This window comes from Falco cherrug, chromosome 4 (assembly GCF_023634085.1).
Source record: "Falco cherrug isolate bFalChe1 chromosome 4, bFalChe1.pri, whole genome shotgun sequence".
NCBI lineage: Eukaryota > Metazoa > Chordata > Aves > Falconiformes > Falconidae > Falco > Falco cherrug.
The window spans coordinates 46,073,689-46,100,288 of record NC_073700.1 but is presented as its reverse complement, the minus strand read 5'-3'; the positions used below and the strand labels follow the sequence as shown (position 1 = coordinate 46,100,288).

Here is a 26,600-nt window from a genome sequence, read left to right as displayed (position 1 = left end):
ATGGCCAACTTGAGAGGGACAGGGCATGAGCAGGGCTGGCCCCTGCCCTGCCACTCCCCAGCAGCACCCGATTTACATAACTTTTCTAAACTGTGCCTAATTAATCACCTTACACCTCTGGCACTGCACTAGGGGAATCAAGTGCTCTCCAATCCGTGAAGGATTAATTAGGAGAGGAGAACACGTGCACACACAACCAAGCACACGAGCGACTTGCCGGCAGCGCCGAGGCAGCTGCTGCTCTCCCACTGCAGCACCAGCAGCTGCACCGCAGCGCTGAGCCCCTCCAGCCCCAGGCCCAGCTGCCCCCTCCCCATCTCCCCTTGGCATCAGGGCTGGGGAAAGGGCTGGGATCATCCCAGGAAGGTGCTTGTCTGCAGCTCCCCTGCCTGAAGCCGGCCGAGACGCCAGCCCAGAGAGGGCAGAGCCACTGGCCCAGCACTGAGCAGGATTGCAGCAGTGCGGGGACAGCCCTGCAGCAGTCTCCCGTGCCAAGAGCCTGGGATGGCCGCTGGTCCCTGTCCAACCTTCTTGCCCCCAGCCCAGCTCCTCTCCAGGCTGGAGGTGCCTCTGGCATGCCAGTGCTGTGGCTGGGAGAGCCAGCGGCACAGCAGACCTGACCTTCGCCATCCATCTGCCGGAGCGTCTGCGGCCATCGCCAGCCTGGCAAAAACAAGGGTCATGGGAAGGGGGAAGACAGCATTAATTACGGAAACCAAATGAAACGTTAAGCTGTTGAAAGCCAAACAGGAGGGCTCAGTCAGGTTGTAGCAAGAGGCAAACTTCGGGCAGGAAGGTGGGGGTGGGCGGTGGTGACATGTCTTAGCCAGGCCCCGGCAGCTGTGATTCACCGCAGGCCGCAGAGGCCAGGCAGGAAAAACCTGGACCTTGTTAGTGCTGATTTAGTTGTAAACGGCAGGGAGCAGGACCCTGGCCCGGGCACCAAATAACCCCCGCGCCACGATGGGCCGGAGCTCCAGGGCAGTGATGAGGAGGCCCTCTGGTGCGTGGCCTCCCCCATCCCGGGGAGACCGAAGCAGGGGTGCTTTGGTGGAGCGGGCTGCTCCCACAGCCCCTCTGGCTCGCCCTCCACTGCCATCGCCGAGCGGCCGAGGCGGGGGCTCCGCGGGATGGCAAAGCTGCCGCGGGGGTGCCCGGCCGAGTGCAGCCCTCAGCGAAAGCTCGGTCCCCAGGGCTGACTGCTCCGTGATGGCGGCGCTGAAACCGGAGGGGCACGGGGTGGCCGGTGGCCTGGAGGGCTGCGGACCCGCGACCCGGGACCCCGCCAGCTCTGCCGGCCCACAGCCAGCCCGGTGCGGGGCCGGGGGCCCAAAGCCAGACACCCTCCTAGGCCGCGCCCTACGTACCCCCGATGGGGCAGCGCCGCGCCGCTTCCCCCGGTGCCAGCCCTCGGCCGGCGCTGCCCCGGGCCGGCCAGGTGTCGGCAACGCGGGGATGGGGCAGCCCCCGCTCCCCGCCATGTCCCCCAGCGACCGGGCCGCTACCGGAGCCGGTGCCAGTGCCGCTGCCACGGCCACGGGGGAGGACCATGGCATCCCGGCATGCCCCGCGCCGCGGCGGCCCTGACGGCGAGCTGCCCCGCCTGCCACGTCCCATCGTGCCTTACGCCGCGCCCGCCAGCGGCCGTGACGTTCGCGACACGGCGCGGCCTCTTCCGCCCCGCCTCTCCTAGCCAATAGACGGCCGGCTCGGCCCACGGGGACGAGGAGGAGCAGCCAATGGGGCGCGAGGGGGCGAGGCGAGGCGGCGAGGAGCCGGAAGTGCCCGTCAGCGCCGTCGTCGGGGCGCCGGGGGCGGAGCGGGTCGCGGGGCGGGGCTCGGGGCGGGACCTGGGGGCGGGGCCTGGGGCGGGCCGCCCTCCGCCGCCGCCAGCCGGGCCGCCGCCCTCGCCCCGCGGCGCCGCCCCCGCGGCCGGCAGCCCCGGGCCCGGCGCTCCCCCGCCCGGTGCGGGTCTGGGTCCGGGCCCGGGCTCGGGCTCGGGCTCGGCGCGGCGCGGCCCGCCGCAGGGAGGATGGGGCAGCCGTGGAGGCCGGCGAACGGCAGCGGCCCGGCGGCGCCATGACCGGCGAGAAGAAGAAGAAGAAGCGGCTCAACCGCAGCGTCCTGCTGGCCAAGAAGATCGTCATCCGGGACGGGGCCGGCGTGAGCGCGGGGGACCGGGGGGGCCCCCGGGGCCTGGGGGGGCCGGGGAGGCCTGGAGGGGCGCCGGGCCCACCGGAGTGAGGCGCAGTGTGAGGGCCCGGCGGCGGGGTGCGGGCGGGGGCTCCGGGCCGAGGCCCCCCGGGGGCAGGAGCCGGGGCCGGGCCTGGGCGGCAGCGTGCGGGGCAGCCTGCGGCTGCCGGGAGCGGGGGCGCGGCCGGGCGAGGCCTAGTGCCGGCCTGGCGGCTGCCACCCCCCCGTACCCCCACCGGGGGCGCCGCGCGGCGGGCAGGGGCCCGGCCACCGGGGCAGCCCCGGGTGTGCCGGCAGCTCGGGTGCCCGCCGCGGGGCTGGCCGGCTCGGGGGGCGGCCCTGGGCGGCCCCGGGGCCGCCGTCCTCCGTCGGGATCGCTCTCCGTTTACCCGGGCGCAGGGGCCGTGAGGCGCCGGTAGAGGCACACGGTGGCCGTGGGGAGGCAGACGGTGGCCGTGCAGATGGCCACTTGCCTTCGGGCCTGCGGGCAGCCCGGTGCTGCGGGAGGCTCCGCACAGCACCGGCCCCGCATGGGCAGCTTTGGAGCGGGCGCCTGAGCTCAAGATGGTCACAAGCCCTTTCCCTCTGGCCTTGCTCCCTGGGGAGCAGGTAGCTCTGGTCCCGAGGCCCTGGCCTCTCCGCCAGCCTTTAACATCTTTTTACATCTTTTTCCCTTTTTTTTTTCCTGTTGCATCTTTGTATTTTCCAGCAGCAGCCGTGCATCCTCTAGAGCGGTGGTTCGGTGGGGTGGCCGCTCGCTCCGGAGGAGATAACTATCCTAAATTGTTTAAGGACCCTCACGCAATAAGATGGTTGATAAGTGGAAGGAGTGAAGGGGTTAGATCTGGAGCCGATCCGTAAAGAGGAATCTGTTAATTTTGTTGCGGTCTTGTGGTAGAAATGTTTAACTGCTTGAGAGGGTAAGGAGGGATGATGGAAGAGGAGGGGGCTGCTCTGTGGAGCAAGGTGGGTCATGATACCAATACTCTTACATTACTGGCTTCGTGCCACCTTGCGGCTTCTCCCTCGGATGCAAAATGTTCTCTCATTTGTGTGCAATAAAACTGATTTCTTTTAATGGCCGTGTCCCCCTCAGGTAGGGTACCTCTTGCGTGGATGCTGTCGATTTTATTGTGAAGCAGGCTTAGCCTGTCGGCGGGAGACAGTTTTTAATAGAATCTGTGAACATAAACGAGGTTTCAGCAGAGTAATGTCTCTTGCTGCCTTCTCTTGTGTCTCAAGTAACTTAACTGCTGTGTTATCTGAAATGCAGTATTACTTTGTCAAAACCTGGCAGGGTGTGACTGGGGAGAAGATTGCTCTTCGTGTGCCAGGTTTCTTGGAATTCCTGTCCCTGAGAATCTGTCGGGAGGGAATGCTGGAGGCAGGATACTGGTACAGATACGTCTTTGGTCTAGTCCATTAAATAATTTGTATCTCAGGCACAGAGTTGAAATGTTAGTCAGCTGGGAGGAAATTAATGCAGAAGTCCATTCCCTTAGCCTAGAAGAAATGCCCGTGATTTTGAGGTTTCCCATACCAAATCCAATATCCCTTTGGATGTGAGATTTGTGCAACTGATGGAAGTTTTTTTAACTTCTGAATACTCTTCAAGCGGCTGGAAGCTTGCAGGGATTGCAGACATTCCAGGTGGTTTTATTAATAATGTATCAGGGTTGAACTACGCTTCTTGGTGAGTTGAGATCATGTGGTTTGCTAATATAAGAAATGGGTTCCTGTGGAACAGCGCAGTGTGCTACGAAATGTTTGGCCTGTGCGGTTCCCTGATGAAATTCAGCTGAAACCTGTGTGCTTTCCTCCCGTCCCTTGCAATTTGTTTTCCTTGTCAGCTCGTGACTTTGCAGGTGTGTCCTGCGTGGCAGGAGAAAACCTCCTGGACTAGCCACTGAGATTTGGCACTTGGAAAAGTGACAGAACAAACGCTGCCCTGAAAGCGCCATGAGAAATGTTTATGGAAAGAAAGATAAGCAAGGCCTCGAGGTGTGGGTTGTTTTTTAACTGTGCCTTTCCCCCCATGCTGGGTGGATGGAGTTGGTGCTGAGGAGTAAAATTGCCTTCCCAAACTCCCAGCATGTGCACATACTGCTGTCAAAATATGTAGAGAATTTAGGTGTTTCATTTCCAAGTCCTTATGGCGAAGATTGAAAGGATGATAAATTTGGTCATGTTTAGAGAAAGAATAATGGTGTCAAAGATACTAGTTCGTTGATAAAAAATTTGAAAACAATCAGCTTTGTAGGAGAGGCGTGTGTTGGTAGACCCCGGATGGAGAGATGCTGCAGCATGAGCTCACCTGTGCTAGACAGCGTGGAATCACCTTGGGAATGGCTTAGGTCAGAGTTGACATTTCAGCCTCCAACCACGTCTCAGATCTCTCACAGATCAGGATCCTGTGGTTTTGTTTTTTTTTACTTACGGAGCTCTGTTTTGCAGCGACAGGGGATTGGAGAGCCCAGCGTGTACCACGCCGTGGTGGTTATTTTCCTGGAATTCTTTGCCTGGGGGCTGCTGACCACGCCGATGCTGACGGTGAGTAGGTGTCCCTGGAAATAACGCTGGCTCTTGCAGACTGGAATTCACCTGGGGTTGGCGAGCGTAAAGATCTTAACAGAGGCCTTGGGAGCAGAAGAAGCAGAAACCAAGATGCAGTGGTTTGTACCTGCAGAACCTGGAGCTATAGTAATTTTTTATGGAGTTGGGCAGTTATTTTCTTAATTATTGTAGCTTAACTTGGAGAAAACATGATTTAGATTTTTGAAAGCTTTTGGAGAATTTCAAGGGAGAGGTGAAAGACCTGACCTGAATTTACTAGAATTTACTTGTAGTTTGCTGTCATTTATTGTTGGCTTTTTTCTACATATTTATAAAAGAAGTGCACTTGGGAGCTCGATGAAAGCAAGTTGAGCAAAGCTTTGACTTTTTATCTGAAGACTGCACCTTTTACCTTACGCTGACTTATTTAGGGATAAAAGAGGGTTTTGTTGAACTACTACCATTGTTGTCTGGTGTGTCAAAGCACAGAGACAATTTTCCTGGCAACTACTTGTTCTAGGCTTGTTCTAGGAGAGCCCACCAGTAACTCGTTCAGCACTTGGCTGAGTTAGATGTAACGTAGTTACATGGGCAGCAGAGACAACTTCACCATAAAGCTGGGTACAGAGGGATAGCTTTATCAAAGAAACTTAAAATCTCATCTTGGGTATTCGCCTTTAATTAAGGAGCCGTAAGCTTCTGATTTGGCAACTTCAGGAAGAGTTCTCAGCTTTTGAAATTCATTTTCTGGTGGTGGTATGCCAGCTCACATTGGTGTCTAAAGTGCCATGCATATTTTTGACCTGATCTCTAGGTAACTATGCAGGAGTCTTTGTTTATGCAAAGGCATTTAGAAATAGTATTAGCGTAGCAGTATAAAATGCAAATCCAATGTGTAGACAGTACAAAAGGGGGGAGAGAGCAACAGAAAAGTTATGTGGTTGCATGAAGTAAAACCAGAGGGAAATCAGATGGTGCAGGAGTGGAGGAAGGCATGTTTCAGATGATCTTAGCCTTGCCCAAGCATGCTGGAATAATTTGTAGACCTGGGAAGCATTAAAGAAAGTGGCTGCCTGTGTTGGAGAGGGGAGGTAGAGCTCTTCATGTAGGTACGAGGTGGCGTTGGTAGTGTATTTCCCATTTTCCCTGTTTTCCGCTCTTCCAGGCATCGAGCTGGCAGGTGCTTATGGAAGTTCTGCAGGAGTTGCTAGCTCTGGGGTTTTGTTCTGTTTCTTTTTTTCCACAGGTGTTACACCAGACTTTTCCTCAGCATACATTTCTGATGAACGGCCTGATTCATGGAGTCAAGGTAAGGAATATTCCTTCCAGGCTTTCATTTGAATCTGCCATCAGTGCAAAAAGTGTTAAGCCATTATAGTCTGTGACATTTGTTGAGGTTAACCAGTATTTCACAGATAAATGTTTTTATTTCAATTTGGGGTGCTACTGGCAAACCTGACGCAAAATGAAGAATTGACAGAGCACAGACATTGGGTGGCGTGTGTTGATTTTACTGAGCAGTGTTAACAACATGCTGCTTGTTGTCGTGAGTTTGGGGTTGTAACAGCTGTGTGTTTCAGCTGAAAATATTCTAATCAGCATGAGATCAGCCCTGTATCCATATTCAGGAACATAACAAAACGAAAAATCAATGACATCTGAACTTGTCAGTAATAGAAGTTGAAATGAAGCAGACAGAAGGTGAGGAGTACACTGTGGTGCAGTGAATTTGGACTAGACCAGCATTCCCAGAGCAGAATTGGAGGCAACTGTAGCAAACAAGCCATGTGTTCTGACTGGGGAGTGTGGCAAAAGGGATCATTAGGCCCTGGCTCTGGCAAGAGGATCTCAGAAAGGGTCCCAGAGAGGTTTGCTTCAACGTGAGCTGGGCACTCCTGTACACACTGAAGGGCTTTTCCCTGCCTGTCTCAGGTTCGAAAGACATTGAAAGGCATTGAACAAGGTTTGTGCTTAATGGTATTTCGTTGTGTCTGTTTTGCCTCCATCTAAAAGAGAAAGCTTTCCCTAGAACTGCAGCAGATGTTAATGTGATGGAGCTGTGCCAACATCTTTTTAGGCACTGGCAGGGCAGCTCCCTGCTGCACAGGGTCTGGGGAGACTACAGCTGCAGGCTGAGCAGTTGCAGAGAATGGCGAGTAATTGGAGCATTTAGCAGCACCTAGCTGGTGGAGGGTTTTTTCTTTTTTTCCTTCTCCCTGTCCCTAAAAGGATGTGAGCAGTTTAATGAACTGTTCTGTTCTGGTAACGTTGCCTGCTTGTAGAAAACAGGAATGGATTGTCTCCTCACATTTTTATCTTGTGATGATGTTGTCAAAAGCTCTTGCTGTCGACAATTGGCATTTGACTGAGGGATCTCTCTCTGCCACCCTGTCTTTTGTAGGGTCTGCTTTCTTTTCTAAGTGCCCCACTGATTGGTGCTCTCTCCGATGTCTGGGGCAGGAAATCCTTCCTCCTCCTCACTGTCTTCTTCACCTGTGCGCCAATTCCCCTTATGAAGATCAGTCCATGGTGAGTTTATCCTTGTGATAACCAAGGGGTTCTGAGGAGAGGAACGAGTGCAGGGCTGAGCGATGGGGGGATTTGCAGGTGTTGCCTTTGAGGATGAGGTGGAAGAACCCGTCTGGTGGAGAAGGATGCTCAGCCTAGAGACTGATTTACCTACCTGGTTCTACCAGAGCATCAGTGTCAGGAAGAAAGAGCCTCTCTTTCCTCTCCGAGAGCCTGTTCTCCTGATGGGTGTGTTACCACTACTAGGGGCACATTGGTGTTTCTTTCCTGTGCGGGGAAAATGAGTGATAAAACTGTGTGAGCCACCAGAGTGAAGCTTGGTGTTCCTGAGCGCTTTCTGGTGCAATGAAGTAGGGTGGACTGAAGGAAGAATAAGGGAGAGGTTCTAATCCAGGAGCTGTGGACTATCGTGTGGTTGCCCTCTGACTCTGCCTTTGGCAATGCCTGTTTCAGGTGGTATTTTGCTGTCATTTCCATGTCTGGAGTCTTTGCTGTCACCTTTTCTGTGATTTTTGCCTACGTTGCCGATATCACACAGGAGCATGAACGCAGCACGGCGTATGGCTTGGTAAGGAGCTGAATGTCTGTCTTGTCTCTTGAAAGAAATACTCGGGGCTTTGCAGGTAGGAGAGGTATGAAATTAGGATGAAAATTTATTGAACAGTCTGGGGACAGTATCAGTGAAAAGATGGTATGTGTTTCACCAATAATACAGCCTCCCTTTTTTCTTTTTTTCTTCTCCCTTTGTTCTTCTGTTTGTGGTTTAGCAAAAGATGTGGTTTAGTGAAAAGATGATATGTGTTTCCCCAATAATACAGTCTCCCTTTTTTCTTTTTTTCTTCTCCCTTTGTTCTTCTGTTTGTGGTTTAGCACAGAGGGAGAGGGCTAATTTCTATCTGAATACCGGCTGTATTGTTGCTTAGTCTTTAAACCGGCCTAGTCTGTGAGCTTCTTTGCGCTGGGAAAGGGGCCAGGCTGTGATGCTGGCATGTACACGAGTAGCCTGTGAACGTGCCCTTTCTGCAGGGCTACTGACAGTATCGCGTGTGAATTGTTCGGATAGCTTTAATTTCCCTTTGCTAGAACTTAGCCTAGATCGCACCAAGAGAACATGTCATCTTTCTGGCTGAAGAAGTCCCTGTTCACCTGGATTATCTCCATCAAAAGTGGCAAAACTAGTACCCTTGGGTTTCTCTGGAGGAGAAGACAGGCTGTATTCATGTTTTATGCTTTCAGGTGTCAGCCACGTTTGCTGCTAGTCTGGTCACAAGCCCAGCAATTGGGGCGTACCTTTCCCAAGCCTATGGCGATACGCTGGTGGTTGTGCTAGCTTCAGGTGTTGCTTTGCTGGATATTGGTTTCATCCTGCTGGCTGTGCCGGAGTCTCTGCCAGAAGAGATGCGCCCGGTCTCTTGGGGAGCTCCAATCTCTTGGGAACAAGCAGACCCGTTTGCTGTAAGTAATCTTGCTGTTCTTCTTCTGCGTGCTGGGAAGCGCTTGTATTTGCTTGAGTTCTGCTAATTTCTCTCAAAAGGCAGATGCATTCCACAAAAGGTGAAGGAGGCAAGGCTTAGATTAACCCCATAGAAGGTACAGCATTCAGCTGATGGTGGACTGCACGTACCTAAAGCTGTCTAGAAGCTTCTAACCACCATCATGTAGCTGCGAACCATCTAAAAGCAGTTCAAGATGTCCTGAAGCAAGAGCATCTCTCAGTGGAAATCTGCCAGTTGTTTGAATATAATTTCCATTACTTGGCAATAAGACTGTGTCAGGAGAAGTCTCTTGTGTTCCTGGCTTCCCAGGACCTTTGCTAATGATTATGAGCTTTGCAAAGTTTTGCCTCTTTTTTTTTTTTCTTTTTTTTTTTTACCTTTGCTTGCTAGGAAGATTATTTTGGCTGTCTGAGGAAAAAACAGTTCTTGACTATAAACCTGAGAAACTGAAAGGTAAAAATTCCTCATTCTAGGGTGTAAGTTGGTGCATCTGTACCCTGGTCTGGTGTCTTGTGGCAGCGTTTGCATCTTCCTCTGAAAGTGCTGGTCTGGTTTCATTCAAGCATTTACTTCTTAGATATAAGATGGTGACTTAAGCACTTGGGTTTGCTGTCTCTGTACCTGGAGAATATTTACTGTTAACTCCTTTCCCCCCGCCCCTGCATTCTCCTCCCTCTTCCTCCTTCCACAGTCCTTGCGGAAGGTGGGTCAGGATTCTACAGTGCTGCTCATCTGTATCACAGTCTTTCTCTCCTACCTTCCTGAAGCCGGACAGTACTCCAGCTTTTTCCTGTACCTGCGACAGGTCAGTCTCTTGCGATGAGGTAAGGCTCTGAACGCAGGAAATTCCAGCCTACATCTACAAATACCATCTTAGCCGCATGTCCTGAGGAAGCTACTCTTGGCCAATAGCTTAGTACAGTGAAGCTGTAAGAAACAGTGACTTGTTCGAGCTTTCCTAAAAAACGTGGGAGCCTGGTGACCACTCTGTAGGCATTGCCAGGACCCTTGCTTGGCTTCTTGCTTGTGGTCTGCCTGTCTATCCCACCCCTGCCACCTTCAGGTGGTTAAGTTGAGCCCAGTCATTTAAAGCTGTTTTGCCAGCCAGAGGAAAATCTTCCATTTTATTCCTGTGGCAGCAGGGAGGTTGTGGAAGGTACGGTTGATTAAAGTTTAAATACCTGATAAGCAACGTCGGTAACAGTCAGCGACACTGATGGAGTGGCTTTTCTCCTACGGTAGAAAGCTCTTGCCTGAAAAGTCCCTCCGTGGTGTTTTCACAGGTCATTGGTTTTTCCTCGGAGACTGTGGCAGCCTTTATTGGTGTAGTTGGAATTCTCTCTATACTGGCTCAGGTGAGAAGCAATTTCTGCCTTGGCTCTAGCAGTCTGGTTATAAGAACATCCAAAATTTCTGAGAACTGGGGCTGGTGAGTTGTCAGAGTCGCTGTGGCCACACAGATGCCATCGGACCCATGCACGGCTACCTGCGGTCCCTCGCTCTTATTCTTTGAATGTAGCTGTTTGTGGAACAACAACAAACTGTGGTAAACTGCGGGGTGGCCCTATGTTACTCTGTAAAAGTCCATGGGTTGTGCCCTGCCGTGAACAGGGGTGGGCTGGTCTCTAACACGAAGTTAGAGTGGAGGAGTGCGTGTGCATGACAGCCGCTCTCACGGCAGCATGAGTTCTCTCATCCTCTTGTCTTCCAGTGTTGTCATGTTTCTTTGCACTTTGAAAGCACCTATTTTTCATTCCAGACAGTAGTGTTGGGAATTCTCATGCGTTCGATAGGAAATAAAAACACCATCCTGTTGGGACTAGGCTTCCAGATCCTGCAGCTTGCCTGGTACGGGTTTGGATCGCAGCCTTGGTAAGAGTGTGCCCATGTTTGTCTCGTGGCATTGGCAGGCTTCTCTCTCCGTGGCACCTCTGCCTGGCTGAGATAGATGCTGCCATGCTGCGATACTTGTCCGTGGCTGGCCCTCCGCAGCCTGCCTCCTAACTGCTGCCTTGTTCCCCAAGGATGATGTGGGCAGCAGGAGCTGTGGCTGCAATGTCTAGCATCACCTTCCCAGCCATCAGTGCCATGGTGTCTAGGAACGCGGACCCCGACCAACAGGGTGAGTCGCTTAGGGATCTGTCTGACGAGTGAGTTTGTCCCAGCAGGCGCTTGAGCCAGCGCATGTTTGAATTCTGAGCATTGGTGGGACCAGCAGGAACATCTTGTGCCACCTGTGGAGTGTCGCTTTCTTCTTAGCAGTATTTGACCACAGCTGATGCTTTGGGAGGGAGTTCTTAAAATTATGCACGTAGGTGTTTAGTGTTGCCTGCCTGAGGTGGAGAGGAGACTGATGCTTCATCGTTTGCCAGCTTCATGGTTTGTCCCCGAGTCCTCAGACTTGGCTGCCTTAAATTCCAGTTCCGTTGGAAGTTGTTGCTTGATGTGCCCGTGCTCATTTTATTCCCCAACGCAGCAAGCCCAGCATTACTGATTTTTGTAAAACCTGATACTGAGTGAAGCTAGTCACCAGCTAACCATTTCGTCTGCAGGGTGTGTGTCAACCCAGACCTGAATGTTTCATCCTGTCTTGAAATACGTAAGCATCCTTGAATAAAACCACTTTCTTCAGAAAGCTGGAGGCATACCTGCCTTTCCTTGCTCTGTCCCCAGGTGTGGTGCAGGGGATGATCACTGGAATTCGGGGTCTGTGTAACGGCCTGGGGCCGGCGCTCTATGGCTTTGTCTTCTATCTTTTCCACGTGGAGTTGAATGAAATGGCTGAGGTGGAGACTTTGGGTAAGGCCTCCAGACCCAACATGGCCAACCCTACCGATGAGGTAACCTCTTCAGCTTTCTTGTTCCCTTTGCTGGGCTGCTTCTGTCCTTGCACTCGAGCGTTAAGCGTTCCTCTGTTTCTCCTTACAGAGCAGCATTATCCCGGGGCCTCCGTTCCTGTTTGGGGCTTGTTCTGTCCTGCTGTCGCTCCTGGTCGCCTTGTTCATTCCAGAACACAATCTTGCACTGAGATCAGGCAGCCACAAGAAGCACAGTAACGGAGCCCAGACCCACCCCCACAGCCCGCAGGCCGGCGGATCAGACGGCAAGGAGCCCCTGCTTGAGGACAGCAGTGTATGAGGTTGGGAGAGAAGGAACGTGGCTTGCGTCTCAGCTCCAGATCAAGGATGGACTTAGCCAGTGGGAGTTTGGGGAGAGAGGGTGGGGGGAGAGAAGAAATGAGGTAACAGACTGTGCCGCTAAGCTAATGAGAAGGAACAGGGTTTCCCTTCAAGACAAATATACCCAGCTGGTACAAAAGTGGAATTGTATCATCTGGTGCTGATGGAAAGGGGAGAGATGGAGCTGCTCCACGGGAAGGGAGAGTTCCTCAAAGCAAACCCGCCCTTGTACGTGAATACTGAACTTCACGGTGTGACCTGCCAAATCCTCACCTCGCCAGCGAAAAATCAAGGAGCTAGCGTTGTCTTTGTTCTAACGTGAGCTAACTGGCTTGCCAGCCAGAATAAAACCAGGCATCTGTTACCTGCCCCATCCCCTTATGTAGCTGGTAGTTGCTGCCGATCCCGTCACAGCTCAGTTGACCAACCTGGGCCTGGGGAGAGGCTTTGACAGCCGTCCCACGCGCCTGTGCTGTGGTCACACACAGAGGGTTTCCTTTCCAAAAGACACCCAGCGCCGGTGCGTGTGGAGGGTGGGCAGTGCAGTCGGCTGTGAGCAGGTCCTCGCTGCCTGAGGATCTGATGAATTTGCCTATTCTGGCCCAACTGAAAGAAACAAAAAAACATTCTACTGACTTCACGTTCTGATGAAGCCAAGAAAAATTTAGAAGTGAAGTTGCAGCTGATACGGGGGAGAATGGGCAGATGAGAGCAGGGCAACCACATGAATCCCAAATGCTTAGATGGTCAACAACGTTTGTATTTCTGTTTGGCTTTTCTTTTTTTGTTACACTGATGTAACATTTGTCTGTTGCTACCTCCACAGGTAGTAGGTAGAAGGATTTTTCAGAAATCTTTTTCTGGAACTGTAAGGGTTGTTGAGAAAATACAGTTCTCTGAGAGGTTGGAGAAACAACTAAACTCTGTGAAGCACTTTGATAAAGCATGGTTTCCTGAGAGAAAGGTCAAAGAAATAGCTGTTTATCTTGAGCACTTTTATGAAGCATGTTGATTTTTCCCCAGGCTCTTGCCATCTGATATTAAAACCAGATAATGACTGTAGCTTGGTTTTTCTCAGTGCGAAAGATGCTGATGGTGATGATTGCAATTGATTTGAATGTACAGGTTTGGATTCCACGTAGTGTTTCTGAGCCCATTGTGAAGGTTTTCCTGTTGTTGGAAAATGGTATCGCAGCCCCTGCCGCAGCGTTCAGCTCTGTTTAGAGAGAGCAGCAGATACTTGAACTTGAGTGTTGTGGAAGAAGCCGAGGCAAAACGTATAGGGAACACTTGGTCGTTCATAGGTACATGGAGATCTGGCAGAGGGCAGGGAACAATTGTTCTCAGTTGAGTAAGACCAAAAGTAACGGCACTGAGGAGTCACTAGGGAAGTAAAGACCAAACTGGGAAAACTTAAGAAATCAGTTATTAAGGAAATTGAGGAGACAGTGGTCAAAAATAGTCCTGTCTCGGAGCAGGGTATGTGCAACAGCCATCATTCTCTGGCTGGGATCCCTTCTCTGCATGTTTGGGAGAGGGGGAGAAGGGCCCCAAGGGAGGGAGCGCTATCCCTTTGTCTCGGGTCTTTGCAGGCGGGTAATCGTGGTTGATGCGCTGCCTGTGCAGCAGTGACCGCAGATGCCGTTTGCTTCTGGGTTTATTGGAAAACACCCAACTGGACAACCCTGGAGAGCTCAGTCCCTGACCCACAAGCAGGGGAGAGCCCTGTTCGTCCCCTGCTCTGCCCTGGCAGTACAGCTCACCCCGCTCCGGCGGCGTGAGGGGACGTGAGCTCCCGGCGTATTCAGCGTCCGACCTCTTCTGTGCACTTGTCAGCATGAGGGCTGGTTAATGTTGGCTTTGGACACATTGAGAGTTGCAATTTCATGTAGGTCTCTTAAAACACCTGGCAGATATTCACAGCTTGGAACCATTGCCTGCCTAGACTGGGCTGAACTAATAATATGTCTGCTTACCAATTTTCTGGACCAGTTAGTTATTGGAGGTGGATGTTTAAGTGAAATAATTCAGTTTCTTTGGCATTAATCTAGCCTGATACCCTGAGCCTGTAATCAGAACCGTAAGAGCAGCTTGTTGTCCGTGCAGAGGGCAGCCACCCCGGCTACTGAGAGTTTGCTGATGCGGATCTGATCGCAGGACTGGAGAAGAGAGATAGCGGAGAGTCTGGGTGACCTGCGGCGACTCCAGTTTTCCCAAGCTCATTGTGGTGATGCTCCGAATTTCCATACGTTATCGGGCTGCTGTGTACTGTGTGTGCACAGCAAGCTTCTTTCCTGAAGGAAATCCAGTTGCTTAAATTTCCAGGCAGCAATCCCGACTCTGTATTGCTCACAAAAATGCCTTTTTTTAAGACTGGAGCTTTACCGAGTACACCTGGTGATTCGTTTATTTACACTGTATTAAAGTGAACTGAAATAGGTTTTTCCCTCACACACAAATGAAGTGAAACGGAACACCGAATCGTTACCTCATTCATGCTGAGGCGCTCGGAGCTTCACAGGTAGAATATAGCAGAACGTTACAAAAAGATGAGCATAATTTATATGATATAAAGTATAGAGAGATATATTTTTTAAAGTCCTTTCCTTTATTGAATACTTTATCGAAACCAATGTGTTTCTAGTCCTGTTCCCTCCCACCACCGCTGCTGCCTGCAGCATCTCAGCCTTTCCTTCCCTTCAGACAGAACTATCCAGGCGAGCTTCCCTCCTTGGTCCTTGTCCATCGTGATGCGATACCTGAGTTTCCAGCAATGCCAACGTCCCCTGGCTCGTGAGTCGTGGACCTGGAGCATTTTGGTCACACTGTCAGCCCCCGAGCTCAGGGCCAGGTGATGCCGCGGGTTCCTGCCGCACTGGTGGGCTGCAGCGGGGGTTTCTCCGGCTGCCCATGGGGTGGGTACAGCATTGGGCAGCTCCAGCCATAGCAGGTCTGCTGTGGGCACTGTTCCCACCATACAGGTGGCTTCTACATCGCTCCCTGGCTCTGCTGGGCACCTGTGGTGTGTGGACCCCGCGGGAAAGGGGGGCTCTCTGTGGCACAGGGCTGCTCGCCCTCCCCAGAGGTGTTGCTTGTGTCTGGTGCTGGGAGCAGGCAGGGATTCCTTTCCACGGTTTTGAAGCTCCTCTCACCTGGTTCGGTGGGGGCTCAGCCCCTCGTAACTCCCCTCCCCATCAGCGTAGGGATGTGACCCACCCACCATTCTGCCTTTAAGTGACAGAGGAGGACCTGGGCCAAGCGGTGACGGAGCTGAAATTACCAGACCTGCATGAAGAATGTCTCATTCTGAAGGGCTGGTAATTCTGCAGCATCCCACGTGGAGACTGGAAAATCTGTATGGAGCATTCAGCTAGTTTTGCCAATTTTTGTTACTTTCAATGAAAACGCAACTTTTTTAAAGAGAGCCTTTTCTTAAAATCCCCTTGATCTGCTGTGTAGTGCCTGAGCCTGGCTGTTTAACATCAGTATGCCCAGGACTGGTCTGCAGTGACTTACAATTCAGGTTGGTAACAGCAATGTCACAAACAGAAGGCAAAAATTGGCTTAATTGCCAATTCTTCTGCAGTTTCAGTACTAACAGCCGCAGTTCAAGTGAGTATAAACTGATCTTGTCGCGTTAAACCCCCTGTGTTAAACCATTGCTTTCTCTTTTGCCGTTAACTTTGCAAAATAGTAACTTTTTACTTCACTGGTTTTTATTTTCTCTGCATTTGAATGGCTGCTAACATCTTCGATTATCTCTAAAAAGCATTCACTGAAGAACAGCAGTACCTCTGCGCTCTCAGAGTTCACTGTTGCGTGCGTTTCTGTATATCTTTTGGGGTTTTTTAAGCTAACGGTGCAATGTATTTATTTCAGTTCAGGTTGTGTTTAGAACTGGCTAATCTCTCCCTCTGATGGATTATTAAACTGCTGCTTTCCTGTTGTGTTGAAGTTCTCTGTCCTCGTCCTTTTCCCTTGCCTGGGTAACAAGGCAGCTTTCTGTCGAGGAATTGTAGAGGAATGAAGGCAGGTTAATTAACGTTGATAATATACGGCGGTGGGCTGGCTGATGGGGATAATGTGCAGCTGTGGCTGGTTCCTGCTGAGTAGTTAAATAGCTCTGAGGGAGGTGGAAGAGGAGCTCTGGATGGAGAGGAGCGCTGGATGAAGAGAGACCTAGAGGGAGCAGAGAGAGCGCCCTGGATGTAGGAGAGACAAGGAGAGGCCCCAGGAGAAGCTGGGAGAAGAAGGGGGCTGGGATGAGGAGGGGCTGGCTGGAAGAGGAGCCTGAAGGAAGAATCCGGACAGTAGATGAACTTTTGAAACCTTGTGAGGGTAAAAGCCTTGTTGCAGCTGGCTGGTTTTGATATTGCAGCGACAGTGTTCCAGCCTGCCCTGTGCTTGCCTCGACCCTTGTAAATTGTGCCAAAGAGGTTGTTCCAGGGTACTGCACATCAGGCCTTGTATATCGACCTCCTGTCTCGAACGGGCATGAGTTGCTGAGCTATTTCTACTGATGCCTTAAAACTGAAGTATTCTCAAGTAAGAAGTACTTGGAACCAATTCGTGTTCACGGTTGATCCTGAAATAGCTCTCCAGGTTCCCACCTGAGTGGGAGAATAGCGGTACCGTAGCAGCTCTAGCTTTGGTGCTTGAGCATAAAACATCCTGAGCCCTGACCCCGCTGCTCATCATGCTGGAAGGGGCCACGTGCTGGTGCGAGAGGTGGCTGTTTTGGGGCGGTTCGTGCAGGGGCAGTGTTGATGCTGTCGGGCCAGGTAGGGAGCCAGTGGTCTGCCCTGCACAGACCCTGCCACCATGGGCGAGCAGGTCTCTGGGCCAGTCCCCCAGCTCCCAGCGCCCCACACCAGCCCCTGCCCTGCTGGAGCCTCTGGAGCTTCTTCCCAGTGCTGGTTTTGAGCAGCCCAGGCTTTATTGTCTTCATTTCCAGCCAGGCTTAATTTAGATCTTATCTTACTCATTTAAACGCTACTATGGGTGTTTGAGGATGGTACTAAGTGAACAATATAATCACAAGTAGTATAAACAAATCGGCTCTTGGATGGGATCTGGTGTTTGATGGACGGTATCCTGTAATGAGCTGGAGACATAAGCCACCTATTGCACAATATGTTGCCTTTTGTATTTATTTCCTCTGTACTCGGGCTTTTTTTTTTTTTTTTTTCCATTTTCAGTTGGGAAAGAATCCTCAGCTTGTCTCACTTTGCATCACTGGAGGACAAAGGGAAGGTATTTTGTTGTTGGCCATCCTCTCCTTGGCACCGTGGGCAGCTGCAGGGGGGCTGCTGCTGGGCGAGGGCAGAGCTGGGACCTTCCCCAGGGTGAGATTCCCATGTTTTGCACCAGGCAGAAAACCTTAATGTTGTTCCAGTCATCCTCATCACCTCCTCCAGCCCTGTCACATCAGATGTCAGGCGTTGGCCAGTGCAGGTGATGACAGCCCAGGGTTACACCCCAGCCCAGGCGGCGGCAGCGCGGGCAGCATCCTGTGCAGGGGGCCAGGGCTCGTCTCTCTGTGCTTTGTCTCTGTTTTGCTTCCTGAGAGACGCCTCTGGACTGAGCATTACCCGGCAAGAGCCCCCTACTCCTGCCCCTCAGGAGGAAGCATGATCAGCTTCCAGGAAAAAACGTTCAAGCTTCTGATTCTTGAAAGCCGTCGTTCCCTTTGCTCTGACCCAAAAGGTTTCCTGTTGGGTGGAAAACTGTACCGGTGCCTGAGCTGGCTCTTTCCGCTCTGTGTCTGCAAACTGTTGGTCTCTCTTTGCCGTGTTCGGGGCAGGGGGAGCTGCCCGTGCGTGTCTCCAGGATGGAGCGGGGGGGTCCCCCAAGTCTGTTAAAGGAGAGACCCCAAGCAGGTGGTGGAGGGGGAGCTGGGGGCCAAACATGTGAGAGCCACCTTGGGGACCCACCATCACAGTGCTCTGAGCTTGGATGAGTTCCCTGACCTCTCCCTGGCTTGATAACCGTGTCGGTAGAGCTGGTCCTCATGGAGTTGGGGGTTTATCAGGTTCCCGGAGCTCTGATTTCCTTTGTGATCCGTGATGCCCATCTGATGGCACGGCAGGGGCCAGGGCAGCCCCCAGGTGCTCACGGAATCAAGTGCTCTGCAAGCCCCAAACCGGAGGAAGTGCGTCACAAGGTGCTGGACCTCCTGGTAGCTATTCATCTCCTGATGTCGGGTCCGGGAAAGCTGCTTTGAAAAAGGTCTGCTCCGTAAGTGCTCAGCTCTGGTTCAGATGCTGATTTATGGGTGGATTTTTTTTCTTTTCTCACCTGAAGTGTAATATTGAGTGGCACCTGGGGGCTTGGGGCACGATGCTGAGGGCTCACAGAGAGCTGCCTCTCGTGAGAACATTGGAGTCGGTTCCCGATGGTCGTAGCCGCTCTGCCCCCGGCTCGAAGGGGGAGGCTGCCGCAGCTCCGCAGGCCCCAGCACTAGGAGATGTGGCGGCTGGTGTGGCTGGCAGACCCCCAAAGCCAGGATCGATCCTCCCAGGACCTGTCAGCATTGATCCATCATTGCAGGAGCCCCCCATGGAAAGCTGCACCAGATCCTGGCAAAGGGTGGCTTCCAGGGCTTGGATAATTCATCTTTTTTAACTGTGTTTTGCCCCTCCTGCCCCAAAGTCCTGCAGCAGTGAGCCTGGATGGTATTTCCCTACTTTAACCCCTTGGTGCCATTACACAGCACTCCTTCCCCTAATGAGGTAACTCATTGCTTGGTGCTTAGCGATCTGCAAACTGCCATGGGCGTGCAGCCTGTGCAGCCCCCGGGGGCCTTCGCTCGCCCATCGCCCACCAAGGGACCAGGGACTGGCAAGGCGGCGGTGAGCATCAAGCAGGTGCCGTGGATCTGGGCTGCGGGAGCGGAAGGTGAAATCCTGGCACTGTGTCCATGTCCTCAGGCATCCTGAGCTCGCTGCTGGGAAGAGCTCGGCCGATGCAACTCATCCCTGGGCCAGGGGCTCCAGCAGCTGCTGGGAACTCCGGGAAGCGGCTCTGTTAACACAGGATGGAAGGAACAAAAACCCCAGAACCATTAATCACCTGCCTTCAGCTGAATGTGCATATTTGATGGTGGCTGTTTACAGAGCACTTCCCTTGCCTGGAGGCCCCCCAGACTGTCAGAGGATTAATTATTTTGCCTCCCGAAAGGATGCTTGACACGCCAAGTGCCCGGAGATGCCTCTCTGGAGAGTTCCTGGATGGGAAATGGCCTGGTCCAGCACTGACTTCCCACCTTCTGTGACAGGAGGGGCAGGACCCCTCCCTTGGTCCCTCAGCACCTTCCCCAGCCTTGGCCGCAGCCTGGCAGCTGGGATGGGGTAGAACCGGGCCCGTCTCTTCCCGGGGAGCTGGGTAGGAGCAAGGAAGTGATGCCAGACCTGCTGTAAAGCAGAGGACGGGCGCTGAGGCTGTGCCAGGGCCTTGGGGCTAGATAACGTGGGGTAATCAACATCCTCCGCGTGGTAACTTTCTCCATCTGCACCATAAAACCGACCCTCCCAGGAACACTTACTTTCATCCTTGAAAACGCCCTGTCCTGGGAATAAATAATGCTTGCAGCACCGGAGCCTGGGCTGGATGCCTCCTCCCTCTGCCCTGGGATGTGCCTCTCCAAAGCCCATGTCCTGGGGCAGGCTGCGATGGGGGCTGCCAGCTCCTGAGGCCACATTCCCACAGGGATTCCGGTGGGATGTACCCTGGGCAGCTGCTGCAGCCGTGGGCTCCCCTCCCTCTGCCCCACGTGCCAGCCGCAGCTGGCCATGCTCACTGGTGGTGCCAAACACTTTTGGGACAGGGGGTCTGAGAAAAATGTCCCCAGCCAGCCCCATGATGGGTCCTATCAGCTGTTGGTGCTGGGGGCGTGAAAAGGGCTGGTTTGCCAGGGGCTCGGTGAGGGAACGGTGGAGCCCAGTGAGACCCCGGGAAGGAACTGGATCTCGGCTGCATCTTGGGGTGCAGGTGCCTGTGCAGGGCTGCCCGGCGGGGGTGATGGGGGTCCCCGCAGCCCCACAGGGACCCTTCGGGCCAAGGGCTCTCCTGGGTTTGGGGCTGCTGGCACAGCCCTTGGCTGCAGAGCTGGGTGTTGTGCAAGAGCCGACCTTGGAAGAAAACTGGAAACCTCCCTCTGGAAATACCCCTCGGGCTGGAAAGTCGTGAAGGCCCCAGGGCTGGTGCTGTGGGGGCGGTTCCTACAGAGCTTAAGAAGGGCTGAGGATGAGGCGGGCGGCCAGAAGGAGACAGCCCTGGACAGCGGCGTTTGCTCCCTGCAGGAGGGAAGGAAGGAAAACCAGCCCTTGCTGCCTCCCTGCCCTGCCACCGCCTCTGCGGGTGATGGAGCCGGCTCCGCTCCTCCTCATCTTCGGCTTGCTGCGGGGCTGCAGCGGTGAGTGCCATGGGGGCTGAGGGCTGTCCTGATCCCTTGACCCACCACGCTGCCCGGCCTTGCCTGCTGCTCTCTTTGCTTTGCTACGTGGCATAACAGGCCAACGCGACCCCAGGGTCTCCCATTGCCAAGCCCCGACAGCCACTGCGCCCCACGCGTGTCATTGCTACAGCGCTCCTCATCCCGGCACTGCAGCTCGGCACTCAGCGCCGTGAAGCGTGCCGCCGTGTGAGCAACAGCATGCACCTGGCCTGGGTCCGCGGTGCCGCTGCCAAAGCAGCTGTGATGCTGGTGAAGGATGAGAACTGGGGGGAGGAGGCGTTTGGGCTCGTTTTCCCAAGAAATGTCTGGAAAATCTGAGTGGTAAGCTAGGGTGGATCAAGCGGCCATGCCTGCAACGGGGCTGACCAGGGCTGGCAATTGCCACTGGCATGTGGGTTCTGGGGCACTCCTGGTGTCTGGTGGCAGTGAGCGGCTGCAGGGGAAAGTTCGGCCACCCCTAACGAGCCATCGCTAATGAGCAGCGCTGCCCCTGTGGTGATGGGAGTGGAGCTTTCACCTGAGCCTGACTATCCACAATGGGGAACCAGCACCCCATTTGCTTGGTAAATAACTGAGCTCTGGTGATTGTCCCTTTCCCTAACCGCCACGGTTTCCTCCGTCCTCTACCCAGGGCGACCTGCTGACAAGCTGGTGGTGATGCCGCGGGAGCCGGTGGTGCAGTACGGGGGCTCGGCACAGCTGAACTGCTCCCTGGCCTGCGCGGGGGGCACGGTGCAGTGGAAGGGGCTGGACACCAACCTGGGGAGCATCACCTCCTTCCCCAGCCACAGCATCCTCCACATCGACAGCGCCGAGGTTGCCGTGGAGGGCACCAAGATCTGCCAGGGGACCTGCCACGGGCAGTACTACCAGCACACTGTCAACCTGAAGGTCTATGGTAAGCATTCCCCACCACCTCCCCAGCAAAGCCCTGGATCCCAGAGGCAGCCTGCTTCCTCCTGGGCTGCAGTGCCAAAAGTCACTGCCTGACTCTACAACTCCTCTCTCAGCCCTGCCAGACTCGCTGCAGCTGGAGGCAGACCCCTGTGCCCTGGAGCCGGGGCAGCCAGCCAGCCTGCGCTGCTCGGCCCGGCAGGTGTACCCGTTCCAGGGGCTGGTCCTCACCTGGTACCGGGGGGACCAGGCACTGGGGGAGGCAAATCTGGATGTTACGGAGACTGACGAGGGGCTGTTTGACATCGTGTCCACACTGCCAGTGGCCGGGAAGGATGTGGGAGAAGGGGTGGAGTTCAGGTGCGAGGTGACGCTCAGCATCCAGCAGGAGACCTTCACCCGGGCGGCATCCCTGGTGGCAAGTGCTGGGGGTGAGTGCTGGGGTGGGAGCTGGGGCCCCGGCCTCGCGTGCTGCCCCGTCTGCTGGAGCCGACCCCCGCTGCCCTGCGCTGCTTGAAACAGTTTTGCTGGAACGGGAGCAGCCTCCATTTCTGCACCGCTCTGCAAATCTCCTGTGCCCTGCTGTGTTCACAGCTGTGACGGAGCAGCCAGTGGCCGTGGCCACCTCCACAGGGAGCCCCCAGAGAATGACAGCTATGACGGGGACCCCCAGCGCAGCCGGGCCCATGACCACCGCAGCGCTGCCCCTAGGGCCGAGTGTCCCCACGCACGATCCCCCCGCAGCCCTGACCAGCACACCGCGGGAGCCTGACACTGAGACCATTCTGGAGCCGACTGCTGCCACAGACCCCCCCTCCGCAGAGGACACTGCTCCCCAGGACCTCATCACAGGCAGTCCCACCGCACGTCTGGCCACCCCCCCCCCCCCCTGGCTCCGGCACCATGACCCCCCCGGCTGAGGCACAGGGGACAGCTGCGGACAGTGTTGGCCAGGGCTCCCCCCTGGCAGAGAAGGGGACAGGGCCATCCGTGGGGACAGCGCCCACTTGCAGCCTGCGGATCTGGTCACTGCCACCCAACGGGACACGGGGCAAGGCCCTGCGCATCGAGTGCTGCGCCCAGTGCGCTGAGAATGCCACTGTCCGCTGGCTGCAGACCCCCGTGGCCCTCTCCCAGTACCGGGAGGAGGCGGTGGGCAGCAGCTCCACGCTGCGGCTGGACCACGCTGAGCTCCAGCACCAGGGCCACTATCAGTGCATCCTGCTCGGCCGCCCCTCCCAGGTGGTCAGTCTGCAGGTGATGGTCTTGGACGGTGAGTGGTGGTCTGCAGCCCCCTCTCCTGTGCCCCCCGTTGCTTGGGCCGGGGTTGCAGTGAGTTGTGTTAGTGCCACATTCGGTGCTGGGGGGTGTTATATTCGCCCCTCTGTATTTGCTGGCGTGGGCAGAGTCTGCCTGCAATTACAGCTCCTTCTCGTGTCTTTGCAGATGTTTTCAGTGTGGGCCCTGCCGCTGCCATGGGGACAACAGTCTCACTGTTGGGACTGATTGTGACCGGCATCGTGTCTCATCGCCTGTGGAAGCACTTCAGGTCTCAGTACGAGCTGCCCTAGGAGCAGGAGCTGCCTACAGATGTCCACAGCCCTCCGGACCTGTCCCTGCTGTCACCCTTCCTGCTGCTGGCCTCACCCAGCCTCCAGGACGACAAGGAACTGGTGGGGCCCGGTTGTCCCCCTCACAGCAAGAACCAGCAGAACTGGTGGGGTGCGGGTGCTGCTGTGAGACCCTAGAGAACAGCCCTCGCCCCAGGACAGGCACTCTGGGACTCGGAGACCTCTGAGCTGCTGCTGCTTTTGAAAGTTTGAAAGTTTCAGCTGTGCCTGAGGCTGCTGCTGCCCCGGACACCGAGGGGCTTGTGAAGGGGAAGGCTGCGCTGCCCTGGGGGCCTCGGGCAAACTGTTTGGCTCTTGGGTGCGTAGCCTGCTGCTCAGAGGAGCTCCTGCGTATGTCCTGCCGATGAGGAGAGCCTTGGGGCTGCCTGCAGGACACCACAAGAGGAGGAGGATGAAAGGGAGATCAGCAGAGATGTCTGGAATGATGGGGAGGACGGGGATGCTCCCAGGGCTGGATCATGTTGGGCTGGTGCTGAGCACTGGGGAGGCTCCTGGCACCCACACGGGTGGGTGGGAGAATGACAACTGATCGTGCCATGGCAGAGGGGTCAGACACAGCCCTGGGGGGGTGTACATCCCCCAGGTTGTGGGCGAAGGAGGGTGTGCTTTGGCAGATGGGATGAGGTACTCCAATAAGGCATCATTTCTCTTTTAACCCTGAGCAAGTGTCCTTTTGGCTGGGGCTGGGGTGGCCCAGCAGCCCTTCACTGGCCCCAGGCCTGGTGGCTCATGACCAGCACCGGACTCTGCAGCCCCCCTGACTAGCACTGGCCCCGCAGCCCCTCACCAGCCCCAGGGCTGGCGGCCACTCACCAGACCCAGCGGCCTGTCACTGACCCCAGGCCCTGCAGCCCCTCACCAGGCCCAGCGGCCTGTCACCGGCCCTGGGCCTTGCAGCCCCCCGAGCAGCACTGGTTCCTGTGGCCTTCCACCAGCACCAGGCCTGTGCCCCCTCACCGACCCCTGACGAGCACCGAGCCCTATCGCTCCCCACCGGCCCCGGGGCACCGGCAGCGTCCGCAGCGATCGACGCGCACCCGGTTGCTAAGGGCGGGGCACCTGCCCGGAGTTGCCATGGCGGCCGGGGCGCCCCGCCGCGTTACAGCTGCCGGGGCGGCTCCTTTGCCCACACTCAAGATGGCGGCGTGCCCGCGCGCCCTCCCGCCCAGCGATCCGCTGCCAGTGTGCAAGATGGCGGCGCGCGAACTTCCCGCCTCGGCGGAACGGCGGTGCAAGATGGCCGGAACCCGCCTTCGCCGCCCGCAGCCAAGATGGCGGCGTACGAGAAGCGGCGGGCGGCCGCCGGCCCGGCCCCGGCCCCCGCCCCGGCGGCGGGCAGCGGGCTGGCGGAGCCGGCTGGGGCGGCGGTGGCGGCCGGCGGGCTGGGGAGCGAGGCGGAGTTCCTGCTGCGGGCCGGCGTCAGCGCCATGGTGCGGGAGGCGCTGCTGAAGGTGCTGGAGGCGCGGCCCGAGGAGCCCGTCGCCTTCCTGGCCGACTACTTCGAGCGGCTGGTGCTGGGCAGCCCCGGCGCGGCGGGAGAGGCCGCCGCGGAGCAGCCGGGGCCGCCGCAGCGCCTGGCCCGGGCGCTGTGGTACGTGCGCCTGGCCCACCACTCCCACAGGTGCGGGCGGCGGCGGGAGGCGCTGGGAGCCGCGGCCGGGGGCGGGCGGGGGTGAGGCTGCCTCTCTGTGTCTGTGCCGTGTCGCGACAGGACGGCCTTCGACAGCAACGCCGGCGCGGCCTACGAGGTGCTGGGGGCTGGCGGGCGACGGCACAAGGCGGGCGTGGACGGGCGGCTGTACAGCGAGCTGCTGCGGCGCATCTGCCAGCACGGGGGAGCGCCGGCGGAGGCGGCAGCGGCGCTGCTGGGGCGGGTCCGCTGCCGCGACCACGAGGCCGTGCCTTTCGACGTCTTCCGCTACGGTGTCCTCACCTGCTTCGTGCTGCTGGAGTTCGCGGCCAAGGCGGATGCGCTCTTCGGTGTCCTAGACGGCGGCTCCGGCGCTGCCGACGGGAGGGTCTGCCAGGCCGTGCTGCGGGCGCTGGAGGATGCGCTGGGTGCCGGCCACTTCTCGCTGCCCGGGCGGTACCTGGAGGCGGGCTCCAAGCTGGGGCCGGATGGCCTGGCCCTGGCCATGGACCGGGCGCTGCAGGAGAGGAAGCTCAGCACCTCCATGAGCAGGGAGGAGTTCCTGAAGAAAGCCACTGCCTTGTTTGTTGCAAAAGTGAAGCCCGTTGAGTAACACCTGGGTGGGTGCGGCGCCAGGTGTGTCCGCTTTGAACCGCTCCAGTGCTCCATGCAGAGCCGTTTGTGCAAAGGAGGCTCCGGACCCTGGTGTGAAGCTGGATGGCGAGCACGGGGCGCTGCCCAGGCGCTGCCTGGAGAGCCTGGGTCTGCCTGACAGGAGATTCCCAGTTTCTGTACTCCCATCCCTGTTCTGAGCATGACAGGTGCCTGGCCTCCTCCAGCACTGGATGTGTCCCTACCCGCTGTGCCTCTCCCAGCCGTGGCTCTTTCAATCCAGCTGGCATTAGTACATCTTTTCTAGGTGTTAAGTGGGGACTTGCAAGAAGGCCTGTAAGCTGTGGGGCAGCGTTAGTCATTAACAATGAGCCAGAATGAAGTAAACTTGGGGCTGGACTTTCAAGTATCCTGCAGTTTCGTCCTAGCCTCGGCAATGTCATGTTTAGCAGCTTCAGTGGGGAACTTTGTTTCTGCTTTTGGGTTTGTTTCACACCTGCCTGTGAAGTGGGGATGACGCTTATCTACCTCACAAACTACTGTGAGGATTTGCAGGTAAATATGGGGCTAATCCAGAGCGTGAGATAAAACATTATTTTATTAAGCAAAATATTTTCAGCGCCTAGCAGATGAGAAATGGCTGGCTGGGAAGCAAACCTCACCAGGAAGGGCTGCAAGCCAGAAGGGTTCTGCCTCTGCCGGCAGCCAAACTGTGAGGCGATGAGGTGTCCTTGCTGTCTGCGCACTCAGTGTTTACCCAACCGCCTCTGGCCACTGTGGTCCAGACTCTGAAGATCAAAGCTCATACCCGAGCAATGACTTCTCACGCAAAGCTGCAGAGTGCTCCAGGTTCAATAATGACTGGGGATGTGGAGCACTGGCTCAAGACAAGACAAACCCCCTTCCCTGAGGTTGTAGTTTGCTTTTGAACAGAGATGCGTGTTGAGCCATGTGTTATTTATTTGAACTTGTCTGTTAATTATTTATACTGTGCAAGTATTGGTTTACTGTAAGACATTAAAGCTTTTTATTATTTTTCTAGTGGCCAATTTCTTTACTGCCTGGCGGCACGTAGTGCCAGGACGAATCTGAGCAGCACTCAGATCCTTGAGGCAGTTTCTGTCTTTAGTGGTTGATGTCGGCAGCCTGTAGCAGCCCACCCGGCTGACAGTACAGGAGTGCAAAGCACTTGTAGTCACTATTAAGAAAAAAAAACACAAACCCAAAAACCCTGGGAGGATGCCCTTCATGCTTAGGGGTGTTTGTTTTGTTTTGTTTTGCTGAGCGGATGTTTTGATCCCCGCAGGCAGCAGCAGGGGCACTACCTGGAGCTGGTCTGGGTGAACTCCTCCACTGCAGGTGACAGGATGTGACACAAGGGGAAGTGGGAGCCAAAGATGCCGGAGAGATCTCTGCTGGGGCCATGCC

General features: G+C 55.6%; 3 protein-coding genes across 4 annotated transcripts; all 3 read left to right on the top strand.

Moving 5' to 3' along the window:
- Positions 1-1,869: 1,869 nt before the first annotated feature.
- On the top strand, positions 1,870-13,012 carry LOC102048911 (hippocampus abundant transcript 1 protein-like). Of its 2 annotated transcripts, none has more exons than XM_055709940.1 (12): positions 1,870-2,163; positions 4,648-4,743; positions 5,993-6,055; positions 7,148-7,275; positions 7,729-7,843; positions 8,512-8,730; positions 9,463-9,576; positions 10,055-10,126; positions 10,531-10,643; positions 10,796-10,893; positions 11,445-11,611; positions 11,700-13,012. In XM_055709940.1, exons 1-12 carry the CDS (start codon positions 2,080-2,082, stop codon positions 11,907-11,909), a joined length of 1,479 nt encoding a protein of 492 aa, XP_055565915.1. In that variant the 5' UTR covers positions 1,870-2,079; the 3' UTR covers positions 11,910-13,012. The 2 variants fall into 2 exon arrangements, with proteins under 2 accessions (XP_055565915.1, XP_014139766.1); XM_014284291.3 differs by lacking the exon at positions 1,870-2,163 and adding an exon at positions 2,315-4,194.
- Positions 13,013-13,169: 157 nt separating this feature from the next.
- MADCAM1 (mucosal vascular addressin cell adhesion molecule 1) lies at positions 13,170-23,604 on the top strand. Its single transcript, XM_055709946.1, has 6 exons — positions 13,170-20,363; positions 21,037-21,303; positions 21,416-21,730; positions 21,894-22,176; positions 22,265-22,572; positions 22,746-23,604. Exons 1-6 carry the CDS (start codon positions 20,195-20,197, stop codon positions 22,868-22,870), a joined length of 1,467 nt encoding a protein of 488 aa, XP_055565921.1. The 5' UTR covers positions 13,170-20,194; the 3' UTR covers positions 22,871-23,604.
- A 582-nt stretch (positions 23,605-24,186) lies between these two features.
- TPGS1 (tubulin polyglutamylase complex subunit 1) lies at positions 24,187-26,209 on the top strand. Its single transcript, XM_055709944.1, has 2 exons — positions 24,187-24,551; positions 24,642-26,209. Exons 1-2 carry the CDS (start codon positions 24,202-24,204, stop codon positions 25,171-25,173), a joined length of 882 nt encoding a protein of 293 aa, XP_055565919.1. The 5' UTR covers positions 24,187-24,201; the 3' UTR covers positions 25,174-26,209.
- Positions 26,210-26,600: the final 391 nt, after the last annotated feature.